This window comes from Aedes aegypti, chromosome 2, assembly GCF_002204515.2.
Source record: "Aedes aegypti strain LVP_AGWG chromosome 2, AaegL5.0 Primary Assembly, whole genome shotgun sequence".
Classification (NCBI taxonomy): Eukaryota; Metazoa; Arthropoda; class Insecta; order Diptera; family Culicidae; genus Aedes; species Aedes aegypti.
Genome location: NC_035108.1, coordinates 118,137,107 through 118,150,191, shown reverse-complemented (window position 1 = coordinate 118,150,191; position 13,085 = coordinate 118,137,107). Strand labels below are relative to the sequence as shown.

At 37.5% G+C, this 13,085-nt stretch overlaps 2 protein-coding genes across 2 annotated transcripts in view; both read right to left on the bottom strand.

Annotated features, from left to right (window-relative positions):
* Window positions 1-7,587, bottom strand: part of LOC5564460 (neuronal calcium sensor 2) — a 403,811-nt gene extending 396,224 nt beyond the window's left edge. Inside the window, exons 1-2 of the mRNA XM_021842107.1 lie at window positions 6,837-7,587; window positions 3,306-3,518 (exon numbers count right to left, since the gene is read on the bottom strand). Of these exons, the coding sequence (XP_021697799.1) occupies window positions 3,306-3,347 (42 nt within the window). The 5' untranslated portion in view covers window positions 3,348-3,518; window positions 6,837-7,587. The remainder of the gene's footprint in view (window positions 1-3,305; window positions 3,519-6,836) is intronic.
* Window positions 1-13,085, bottom strand: part of LOC5564467 (neurocalcin homolog) — a 497,420-nt gene that overhangs the window by 473,280 nt on the left and 11,055 nt on the right. The window lies entirely within an intron of this gene.

The following is a 13,085-nucleotide window of genomic DNA, read 5'->3' as shown; positions in this document are numbered from 1 at the left end:
GCGGTAGAACAGCATGTTGAACTCCGATGATGGATATGGAATTCTAAGTATTTCTGTTGTATTCTCGTTATTTTCTGGTAGTATCCCTGGAATTCCTAGAAATAAAAATAAATTCTCACAATAGTGGTTGAATTAAGGATTTTCTTTTACATTTTTACACTCAAACATTCAAAGGCTCATACCATAATTGAAGATTGCCTCTGAAATCCCAACGGAACTGGAAATCATAGGGGTCTAAAGTTTACAAGAATTCCAAAGATTCGGACCAGAGTTTGTAGGAATCTCACTGAAATCTCAGAGATTCTTACAGAAATACCGTCTCGAAGATACCCGAATAATCTCAAAAGATTAATAGCCTATCGGAAACCCAAAATTACTATAGGGATTCTAGAATTCCAAAGGAAATCAGACAATCTGGGATGTCAGTCAGTCAGTCATTCTTACATAAAATTAAGAATTACTTTATAATCAGACATCCGAGAATTCCTAAGAAACAAAATAATTATCGTAATGCCAGATTGAACAGCATTATCGTAATGAGTTCCTCTGGGAGTTCCTTCGAAAGTTCTTAGAGAAGTTCTCGGATTTCCTCCGGAAGTTTCACTACTAGTTTCTCCGGAAGTTCCTGTAAAAGTTCATTCGGAAGTTTCTCCAAGAGTTCGGCCGAAAGTTCCCCAAGGAGTTCTTCCAGATGCACCTGTAGAAGTTTCTCTGGACGTTGCACTAGGAGTTCTTCCGGAAATTGCTCTGGTATGTGTTCCGGAAGTTTTTCTTAGAGTTCTTCTGGAAGTTCCTGTAAAAGTTTCTCCAGAAGCTTCTCCAGTTGTGGAGTTCTTCTGGGAGTTTCTTTACTATATGTTTAACAACTTCGTATAGGAGTATGTATTTGGGAAATTCCTCTAAGAACTCTTCCACAAGTTTTTTAAATGATTCCTCTGCAAATTTCCCCAGGAGTTCCTCTGGAAGTTCTGGAAAAAGTTTATCCGGAAGTTCCGCTAGGAGTTCCTTCAGAATTTCCCCTAAATTTTCTCCCGGCAATTCATCCGATTGAGTTCCGCAACGAATTCCTACGGAAAATGCCTAAAGAGTTCCTCTGGAATTTCCCTTAAGATATCTTCTAAAATTTCCTTCACATGTTTCTGTGAGAATTCCACCGGAAAACCTCTTCAAGTTCTTCCTCCGCAAGTTTCTCCAGGAGTAACTCCAAAAGTTTCGCTAGGAGTTCCTTCGAAATTTTCGCCAGGAGGTTCTCCGGAAGTTTATGTAGAAGTTCCTGCAGAAGTTCAACTAAAACAAATGGTAGTTCCTTCGAAAGTTTCTCCTGGAATCCTTTCAGAAGTTTCTCTAGGATTTCCTACGGAAGTTCCCCGAGTAGTTTCTCTGGAAGCCCCGTAAGATTTCCCAGGAATTCTTTTAAAAGCTAACTCGGAGGTTCCTCTAGGGATTCCTATGGAAGGATTTCTATAATTTCCTGTGAATGTTGCTCTAGTAATGTGTTTGACAATTCCTCTGGGAGTTCTTCCGGAAGTTCGTCGAGGAATTTCTCTAAAAATGGTTCTGGATGTTCCTATAAAAATTATTACGAGATTTTCTCAGGGGATTTCTGCTTGACAGTTCATACAGAAATTCTTTCTGGAGTTTCTACATGAACTTTGTTGTTTAACGGTGTAATATAATACATTATACAATAACTTTAAATTTCAGAACGGTTTATCCGGGGATAGCTTCAGAGCAGTGGCGATTCCCTAACCTCAAATCTACCTGTTCCACGAATAGAAATTCTTGAATTTCAGCGACATATTTGCATGTAATGAGTAGAGATTTGTTAGAAAGGACGATTTCAAAAATTAACTGTTTGATTTATAATCTAAATTTGGCGAAATAGTCATTTTTAGAGTTGTAGAACAGGTAGAAAGTGGGGTTACGAGACGCCACTGCTTCAGAGATTACTTCATATTTGTTTCCATAATTGCAAGAAAATTTTGAAAAAAAAACCGCTGGATTTTTAGAATTTTCCTTAGAGGAAATTCAGATTAGTTTTTGGAAAAATCCCAGTGTAAATCCTAGAGAAATTCTCAGAGGTATTCCTATAGACATTCTTGGAGAAACTCCCCGGAGGAATTGCTGGAAAGATTCTCGAAAGAGTTCCGGAAAGAATATCCGAAGAAATGGATATGTAGTACACTTTATAGGAATTGTTGGAAAAAAAATCCCGTAAGAATTCCTGGAATAATATTCTGAGAAATTTTCGGAGGATTTTGGGAGAAATCGCAGCAGTTATTCACAGACTAATTTTCGGATTGATTTTCAGCTGAATTTCTGGAAGATTTATCGCTGGATGAAAACCTGGAGAAATTTCTAGGGTAATGTCTGAAGAAATTTCCAGAGGAATTTACGGATGAATTCACGAAGGAGTTTCCAGATAAACATGTGGAAGAATTTATGGAGGCATTGCTTAAGAAATTTTCAGATGAATTTCTGGAATTATTCCCTGAGAAATTATCTAAGGATTTTTGAAGAAATCCCTGAGGCAATTCCCGGACTTATTTTCGAATTGATTTTCAAACAAACTATTGGCAGATTTTTTTTTAAAGAATCCCTACAAAAACTTTAATCGCTGGATGAAATGCTGGAGAAATTACTAGGGTAATCTCTGAAAAAAAAACAGAGGAATTCATGGAGGAAGCTACGAATGAGTTCATAAAGAAATTTCTAGATAAATCGGTGGAAGAATTTGTTTAGGTAAATTCAAAGAGTTTTCAAAATTTTTTAAACGAATTTTTACAATAACTCTCCGGAAAATCCCTGGAATAATTCCTTGAGGAGTTCCTGGAACCTTTATCTGAGGAATTCAATACTCGCTGAGAAGGTAAAGGTTTTAGATTATTTGCTTTCACTTAGGTTGACACGGATTAAAAATATGAATAGGATTAAGCGCACTTAGTATCAATCATCGGAACTTTGGTTCATTAGATAGTCGATCTAATTTGATAATAAATCTTTGAGCTGTTTATTGGAATACCTATAAGTAGATGAAAAACCGAATTTAATACTATACGATTTAATTCCACTAGAGTTTGCATCCTTTGACAGATACGCGTATTTCGACCTCAACTGTATGGCCGTCTTCAGTGTCGTGTACTAGACTCGACTTTATACTATTTAAACAATGGTTCAAAAGAAAATTTGTAATTATACACCTAAAATGTTCTCACAAATGGAAGTTTCATAGTTTTCTAGTTTGATAATCATACAGGCAAAACAGCATTTTTAACTGTGTATAACAATAGTGAAATCTTACTCACCTTTTTGGCTGCTGGTAGATAAATTCGCCTCGTTGGAACCATGCTCGCAGAGCAATCCCTCGATGTCGATGCGGAGGAGAAGCTAATCGGCGGCAGGATGGACGAAAATAACGGTGGCCCATGACGGACGGAGGATGCGTTTCTTTTCTGTTCTCAAAGACGAGGAACTGTCGACGGCAGCTGCTCTGGTCGGTTCCGATCAGATTACCTGATCTACGATTCGAATCTGGATCACCCTGTGTGTTACCTAACCTAGCTTTCCCCTAACTGTTCAAAATATGACCTACGACCTTACGCAGAATCAGAATGAGTTGTGTTTCAAATTTTGCATCGATTTCCGCAGTTGATGTCTTATTTCCCGTCGTAGCAATAGGAATTTTAATTGGTCACAAGCAAAACCTTGTCGCAGTCACAGTGCCCTGGCTGGCTGTCTTATTCTCGGTGCCAAAGTCAAAGGGGCCAAGCCAGAGAGAAAAAATGAATCGAAGAAAACGACACAACCCGGAGGAACATTTTTGGCAACTTGTCTTCGTAGAACGAAAAGTATGCAATATGGGAAGGTCGTGGCAGCATGTAGTAGTAACTGAACGACACAGTCTGAGTGATTTACATATAAAATAGATATCAGGCGGCAGGCAAAGCGGCGAAGCACACCAACAATAGCTAGAAAAAAAACCGGTCCGGAATGATTGGGGCAAAGAAAATGCGACACTTTTCCGTCCTGTTTTTCCTTTTTTACCACTGTACAGTATGGTTCATACAAAAATGCGAAAATCATCTTATCAAGTTTTAAGTTGGAGGATTTTTGAAAACCTTCTAATTTTATTATGCAGTTATCAAGTTCATAGTTTTGTATTGAAAGCTATAAAAATCGCTTCATTTAATTGTTTAAGTTAAGTCATTTATCAACATTTGTTGGAGATTCGCTTTAGTCAAACCGTTATTGGTTTTGTACTAGTGATTGGAAAAATTATCCAAAAATGTATATTGAAATTCAAGACACATCATACGTACTGTGAAAATTTCATTCTAATGTTCATTCAAAGGTCCATTAATAACTCAGATTAAACCCTCTAAAGTAAACCATTTTGCGTGGAAGTTCGAAATAGTTGCAAATGTATGGTGCAATACAATATGTGCCAAATTCATATTTTCACAAATCTTCGTTTTTTATGAACCACACTGTAGTAGACAAGCGAGTCAATGGCAAAGCACTGCCGAAACGACCCGGTGGTGTGTGGCGTGTTAAATTTATAATCCTCTTGCAGCGATGTCGTCGTATAGCCCACTACCTACTAGAGAGATTCCTATCGAACAGCTAGGGAATCTACCGTTGTCGGTTAGAACAATCTGGCAAATCGCCAATCATCATCAGAACGAATGAAGAAGCAAGGCGTCGTAGATCCGTCCGAAGCAGCTTCGACACTTCAGCACAACTCTGATGCTGCTGCTGTTTGCTCCCGAGGAGGACGTTGTGGCCTGAGGGATGATGCGCGATTGTCACAGTTAGAACGAACTGGCTGAGAAACAATCTTTCGAGTGCAGTGTACATATACTAGGTACAGTTGTGTTCAGAATAATAGTAGTGAAAGCCGATTTTCATACAAAATGCTCAACTTTGGCATGCTGTAACTTTGTTTTCATACGAGCAATCGGCATGAAATTTTGGTAGTAAACTACAAATATGCTCAATTTCATTATCAAAAAATTTGAAAATTTTCACACTACCGGCTAAAAAGTTAAGCACCAGGTGAAATCGCTCAAAATAATAGTAGTTTTTCTTTTGTAAATTTTTGTTCAGCAACAATTTAGTAAAAAATTGTATTGTCTATACATTTAAAGCTTGGGTGGAAATGGTTGACACGATGTGTAAAGAAAAATTGAAAAACTCAAAATACAGCAGATATTTAAATTATTAAAACTACTATTATTTTGAGCGATTTCACCTGCTGCTTAACTTTTTAGCCGGTAGTGTGAAAATTTTCAAATTTTTTGATAATGAAATTGAGCATATTTGTAGTTCACCACCAAAATTTCATGCCGATTGCTCGTATGGAAACAAAGTTACAGCATGCCAAAGTTGAGCATTTTGTATGAAAATCGGCTTTCACTACTATTATTCTGAACACAACTGTACCTAGCACGAGGTGTAAATTTGCCTCTCATTAAGAACGACGACGGATCGATTTCCGATGCGATTGCTAATTGGTGCTAGCAACTTTGGCCATGTCCGAGGATGTACTTTGTTGTTGATTGAGAACACGAGTGGATGGGAATATTCGAGACGTAATTGGTGCAGAAATTAGCGACTGTCGACTGAAAATATCTGGCAACACTGTCAAAAACGTGATCTGGTACAGTGAATCTAGAGTTTTTGAAAAATCTGGATAGCCCAGACAAAAAGCATGTACCCTAAAGAATTGTCTGTCTAGAAAAGCTCGGCATTAGCTTATAATACTTTCAAAGGCGAAAAACCATCTGAAAATCATAGAGGATTATAAGTAACAAAGCCTAGTTTGAAAATTGATCAAGTCTTATTCAAAATCCCCTCTATAAGGGAAGGTCATCTTGTCTTGGATTTTCAAAAGTTAACTCCAATTTGCCGAACAAATGAGTACACATAAACCCCACTTTTCCGGGACAGGAAGCGCAGCTTGGCAGAGTTGGAATATGAAGAAATAGAACATGATACAGCTGAATCACTCTCAGGAAATACGTGAATTTTACAAGAAATTCAATGCAACCGCCAGGCATCGTGTCACGAGCCGAAATGCGTTGCGTAAGAATGGATGTATCTTGATAGATGAACGCGAACGAGAACGTGATGAAAGGTGGTATCAGTGTTACGATGACCATCTGAATGATGTGGAGACAGAACACCAAACTAGCAGGAGACCTAAATAAATATAATATTGAAGCGTAGCCTATTGACGTCGACTTGTATCACCGTTTGATGCCCAGGATTTGGGAAACAGAACAGCTACTGGAGTACATGAAAGAAGGTATAATTATCAAGAATTATCACTATTCTCAACGCGACCTACAAAGTGTTTTCCCGAATCATCTGTCGCCGTCTATTGTCGCTAGCAAGTGATTTGTGGATAGTCTTTCGACAATAAATACCGGATCAAATCTATACGTTGCGGCAGATGCTTAAAACACGTCGATGGACCATTTGACGGTCGCCATGTAGTGTTATCAGAAAATAACGTAACATAATATTCGATTAGATTTACTGCGGGATTTGAAGATTTTAGAATTGATTTTGAAACCCATGCTCATTTTTAATCTTATCAAAACAAGGAAAATAACATCTTCGATATTGCCTGTACATACTAAAGTTCGGAAGATAAATGAAGTGATAAATTGCCAAAGCCATTATACGAGCGTTCAAATCGCAGTTTTGTCTAGAAAATCTCGGCTACCGATCCAAAATATGAAACAATACATCAATCTGATTCAGCGTCCCTCATCTTCTATGTGACTTTTTCCTAATGTGTAATAATTCCACTGCCCTATCCTTATCCTTACTATATTTCAGCCATTGTTTCCTGCTTCTATTCATGCTTCCCATCCTACTGGATACAACAGACGCCACATTGCTTCGCATCGTTTCCCATTCCACCGAGATCCATCTCCATTAACCCTGACCTACTAAAAGGGGGGAAAACTTTCTTCCGCTTTTCCCGTCAGAATCCGCTCATCATTCGACAGAGTAATCATCCTCGCATTCGGCGGAGTTTCTTCTCCCCCAAACCGGTTCCAACCGCCAAACATTTCCCTCATACGTATAAATATTCATTAAATTGCAGCACATTTCGCTGCAGAATCCGCCATCAGCCCACTCCCGGATCCACGCGGGACTCGGGAGCAGGCAACGCATTATAAACAGCGACAAACGTTGAAGACGACAACGACAACGAACGGAATTACCCCAAATGTAAGATGAATACTTTTTGATAATTATAGAACCGAGCCAACGGAACGCGACATGACATGATCCCACCTAGAAGTGCGATAGGTATACATTACAATATGATGTCCCAGCGCGCGGATTTGATCCGATGGCAGTTTGGCATTTCGCTTCAAAAGGGGGCAAGTGTGGTCATTAAATGACACAACATAATTGGGAACCGAATAATGACTATACTAAAAGCGTAAAGAGCACACTAACTATTGTAGTGAACTCGACAAAAGTTGCATCACCACCCCATAACTAGAAACTGTAACAACCGTGGAGCAGTGCAGTGCAGGAGAGCATCATGCGGGAACGAATGTTTTCGAATTTTGATCCACACCTGCAGTGAAGCGAATCTGTGGAGAACGACACATGGTAGTGCGAGTAGACATGCGGCGTCATATGCGCTTTGCTACTGCGAAAGAGTTGCCATTTCGGTGTTGGGGCGTATCAGACTTTAGGGGTTTCTGGATGAAACCAAGCTTATTCGAAAATTTCAACATATCTTCACTTTCTGAGCGAATTCGCATAATATACTTTTATAACATCAGATTTGCGAGAAGCGAGAGTTTCACTTACTATAATTTCAGTCTCGAACGAAAAACGGAGATGATCTAAATGTAGCTTCATATATAATCGTAACTGTCACGAGATATACGAATTCCAAAATGTCCACTTTGGAAAGAAAATCTCTCAGATAATAACTGTGAAAGTCTTCATAGAACACTCAGCTGGAACGCAGGTACTGTCTCAGAGGAGAAGTAATGCCACGAAGAATATTTTAATGTTATATGGGAAGTTGAACACAAATCTTGAAATTTAAACATTACACCTTTGAATGATAGTTTAAGTTATCGCGTTATGAGAATTTAAAAACATTTGATCTTCGGGAAGTATCTTCTGCAATAGTTAAAGGTTTGTATGTAGAAAGCTAACTAATCCATATTTTTGGTGTCGGTGCATTCGATAAGTTTTTTTTTTTCATAAAAATTCAGGGAGATTTTACTCTAGATCTGGACAAGAAATCTCACCGGTTAGAAGCTGAGAAACATGCTCTGCCCCAATAATGAGTCAATTATGAGTCTCAGTAAGGAACAAGAAGCACTCTTGACCAATTTCTCACTTCTGGCAAATCATCGGTCTCGATAGATAGAAATCAATCATACAAATTTTTCAGAACCATTCTAAGTATTCTGAGAACATCATAACTTTGCAAAAAATAACATACATGGTTATTTGAGATCCTCGTTCTGAATTATATATCTAACGATTTTTTGTGAAAAATCTGCCGAAGTTCTTACCCAGAACTCTATGAGAATTCGGCAGGGTTTTACCATGAAATTGAATTTGAGAGTATTTTACAAGAATCCGTTATGCCAAAAATGCCAATTAATCAAATCAGGCTACTCAAATCTACTCAAATTCCTATCTAAATTTAGCAGTTAAAAGTCACCGCCAAAATGAAGAGCACACTTGTCACTCGAATTGGCAAATAATATAGAATAATTTAGGGTAAAAGCTCTCGGGCTCAAAATTTGCAACAATACTTTTAGCAAATCCTAAAGCAAATTCTGGAGGAATTCCTCTAAAAATCCCTTTATATATTTCTTAATGTCTAAATTAGTGACATTCTGTAGATGATATATATGGAGGAGTTGCTTAATGTATTTTAGAAGAAATCTCTAAAGAAATAATAAAACTATTCCTCTGTGAATCTTAGAAGAAATTCCAGGAGAACTTATGGAATAATAGCTTAACAGTCTCTGAAGGTTTCTTTGGTGCCTCTAGACTTTCTAATCAGGTTTCAATGCAAGGAGAAAAATGAAAACTGTAAAGTCCAATTTTGTTAATAAGAGACTTTAGAAACATTTCATTGGAAAAAGAGGCTTGTATTAAAATAGTGATCGAGTCTCTTTCAATGAGACCTTATCCTTCCAAAGTTTTTTTTCGCGCCAAAAGCGCGTTGTTTTAGCTATTTAAGACTTTTGCGAGACGTTTTGAAGCGATTTATGACAGTTATATATTGCGTTTCTTTTGAAAATTTTCCGTTCTGCGGTAGCCGCCAAATTCTACCGCAGCTGTCAAAGTTCTACCGCAGACTTGAGAATCATTGTATCATTGAACGAAACCATCTAATCAAAGTATGCTAGTAGAGTTCACAGCTTTGGAAAAACATCGGAAAACAACAATCATCAGCATGGTTTCCAAGGTATCATAGCAGCCGATCGATGATGCTTTGTGAATATCAGTAATGTGACAGCTGCGGTAGCATTCTGTTCAACCGCAGAACGGAAAGTTATCTCTGAAATTGCAATAACTATCACTAAATAAAACTAGTTGAATCCGTCCTATTACTTAGAATAACTTAACCACTACCTACTAATATAAGTGTTTCAAAAGTTTCAGGAAGCGATATTAGGCACTCAACCTATTATTCGAAGGTGCAAGATTATAAATACCAGACTTTGCCCTACTACCATATAAGCCTAGGCCATCCAACTATAGCAACCAAGTATCAACTTTTCCAATAGGAATTGATGTTGATCCTCCTCATTGGAATCGTCACCCAAATCAGCTGATCGAAAACAATCCAATTAAAAAAAACGATTCCAATTCGACCCACCCATTTGGCAACCCTTCCGCGGTCCCGGACTATCACCGCAGCAGCCAAGCGATCTGCATTGCCTATTGCTGTCTCACTCCTTGCTCGGTTCTTTTTTTGCGAATTTCTTACTCGCCAAATTTGGGAGCCCTCCGAATCCGTGGTCGTTGTCGTCGTCGTCGTCGTTTTGATTCTCGTTGGCCGCTGTAAAATGTACACACAAGGCGACGACGGATTAAAACTGCGACACATCTCGAAATAAATACATTGCAGAATGTTCTGCTGCGATCCGATCCGATCTGTCTCTCCCTTTCTCTCGCTCGCTTCGGCTGCTTCCAAAACGCTGTCAAACTACAGTGACTCAAATTCATATTCGTACAGGGCAAGTTTTCATATCAAGTTGATAAAAAAAACTATCAATGGTCTATCGAGTTTGAAATCTCGCATAACTTCTGATCTCGCCCTAAAAGCCATTGGTAACCATGTGTGTAGCTCGTTGTTTCTGAGCATTTGAATGGATTTTCATGTTATTTAACAACGCTATGGGAAATAAAGGATCATTATCTAACTGTCCGTGATGTTGATTTGGATGGTTATTCTTTCTTTTGCTCAGAAACAACGAGCTACACACGTGGCTACCAATGGCTTTTAGGGCGTTATCTCAGAGTATGCGAGAAATATTGAAATTTCAAATATATTGTTCGTTTTGTTGGCGAATAGATTGTCGTGCAAATTTGCAACGTGGGGAAATACATACTCACACGTCAGTTTATATGGCACTTTCATAGAAGCACGCACCTTGCATTCAATGTCCAATCCAACATAATGCGTTACATGTGCGTTACTTGTTGGTTTTGTTAGCTACGACGCCATCCAATATATGGCAAACATGGTGGGAGAATATTTTGGTGGGACAAAATTATTTAGGTGTGAGTCTATTGGAGGGCAAAATCCTCAATATATGAATCCAAAACAATTTAGTCTATCTATCTTCTATATAAATAAAAATGGAGTGGTGTTTGTATGTCAAGAAATGGCTTAAGAACGGGCTACCAGATTTTGAAAATTCTTTCACTAAAATGTTCGTAAAGTGTTCCGATGTGTCCGTGTATAAAAAGTTCAGAATATTCATCGAAAAAGTCGAAAAAAAAAAGAGAATGAATGGAACTGACATTTTGTATGGGACGTTTCACGACAATATTCAATAGCCTATTTGATGTCACAACGAAGTTTGCCGGGACCAATGAAAGTTTGTCAATGATTTTTGTTGCAAACATTCAGTATGTTGAACGGGAACGTATTTTTTAACATTCCAAAAATATACCAACAATAAAACCAGCAGATATATGCAAATACTGAATGTGTTTTAAAAACTTATATCCAGTTTAGAGTAGCTACAACACCCGATTCTGTTTTTGCACGGGGGATGCGTACCGTGCAAAAAAAGTTTTCAGTTCAAAATTTCAAAAACCGTGCAAAAAAAGTAACACCATTTCTCGACGTTTCATGCAAAAATAAGGTTTAGGCGGAAAAAAATGTATGGAAACTTTTTTTGCACGGCCGTCTACAAAAATCCGTGCAAAAACAGAATCGGGTGTATATCGGCATCTTATACTTTTGAAAAATCATATTTTTTCGACTTGTTTGATTATTGGTTTTATTTTCAAATCATCTATCAAACATTATTAGAGTGTCTTTGAAATATTGTTGACATAATCGTAACATAAACGTTATTAAAAATGATGCAAACAACAGAACATATTCCAGTAGTAAGGGTGCCGAACCACCACAATTTGCTTTGGCACGGGATTTTTTTCTCGGCCGAATTCTCGCGTAACAATTCAAAAGGGCCAATCCTCAGATCGTTGACTCTGAGAAAATTCGATGTGAATATTATTCACCACATTTTCAATTCCTATTTCTCAGTATTCAAATCAATCAATGTGATCTCTTGTTAGTTGAGTGACGATATACTATTACTACACGCTAATAATCGATGTTATTCTGAAAACTGACAAAAATGTGGAAAATATGATGACTTTAAATGCTTGGCCCATTTTCGATTTTCATCAAGGCATGGGCCTTTTTTATTGGCCAAAATAGAATTTTATTAGTGTGCTTGGCCCAAGGCTAGGCCTTTTCGGTTTTCAATGAATGAGTAAGAGAGAGTCATTGGCCTCTCACCATGCTAAGGCCAATGACAGTTTACGAAATTTTCCGATTGTAGGCCCTCTTGATGGAGCGAGAACCGATCATTGGCCTTTTCGAGCGGGGGCCAATGAATGATTTGGAAAAAAGCGATTATTGGCCGTTTTGAAAACCGAGTTTGTAATGGTAAGTTTTATGATTATGTTGACAATGTATGCATAGTTTGTGGGTGTTGAGAGATGCTATCGAATGGTATAAAAACCCGATTTGTTTAGAATTTGATCATTGGCCCTTTAGAATTGTTACGCGAGAATTATGTGAAGCTTTGCAGCGCTTCGGTACCACATGTTGTGTACAAATATGCTCTGCAGTTTCAAAAACTGCCACTGCCAGTGAATCAAAAGTGCCAAGAATAGGATCTGGCTTCCTACCCTCTATTTATCTAAGTAAACTTGTATCTTTGTTTTAAACTAATTAAACAGCAAAGTGTGGTTACATCAGAGATTTTTGCAAAAGAATTCAATCTAGGAATTCTCTCAGTAGTTCTCTTAAAAGCTTCTCAAAAAGTGCTTTGAAATTTCTAATATATAATTCAAAAATTTTCAAGATTTTTTTCCGAATATTAATTTAATAAATTAATCAGAAGTACCTCAAGTGATACAATTCGGTTCCATACAGCAATTACATCTTACACGTATCACATTGTCCAGGGATATTTAAAAAATCTTAGATAAATTCTTGCAGAAAATCTTGAATGAATTTGTGAAATATTTCTAGACTTCAGAAATACCTGGATGAATTTTCGGAAGTTTTTTTTTTAATATTTAACCAGAAATCTGTAGATGAAATTCTGGAAGAATTCATTTCAATGAAACACAAAGCGATTCCAAGAAGAGGTCATGCAGGTATGATTATTACTTCTTTGAAGGAGTTTTTATAAGAATCCGTGGAGAAATTCTAAATGATTGCCAGTAGGAATTTTGATGATCTGATTTAAATTTTTGATTCTTTATGTTAAGAATCCTAAAAAGCATGTCAAGATGATTTTATGTATGAAATAATAAAATAATTG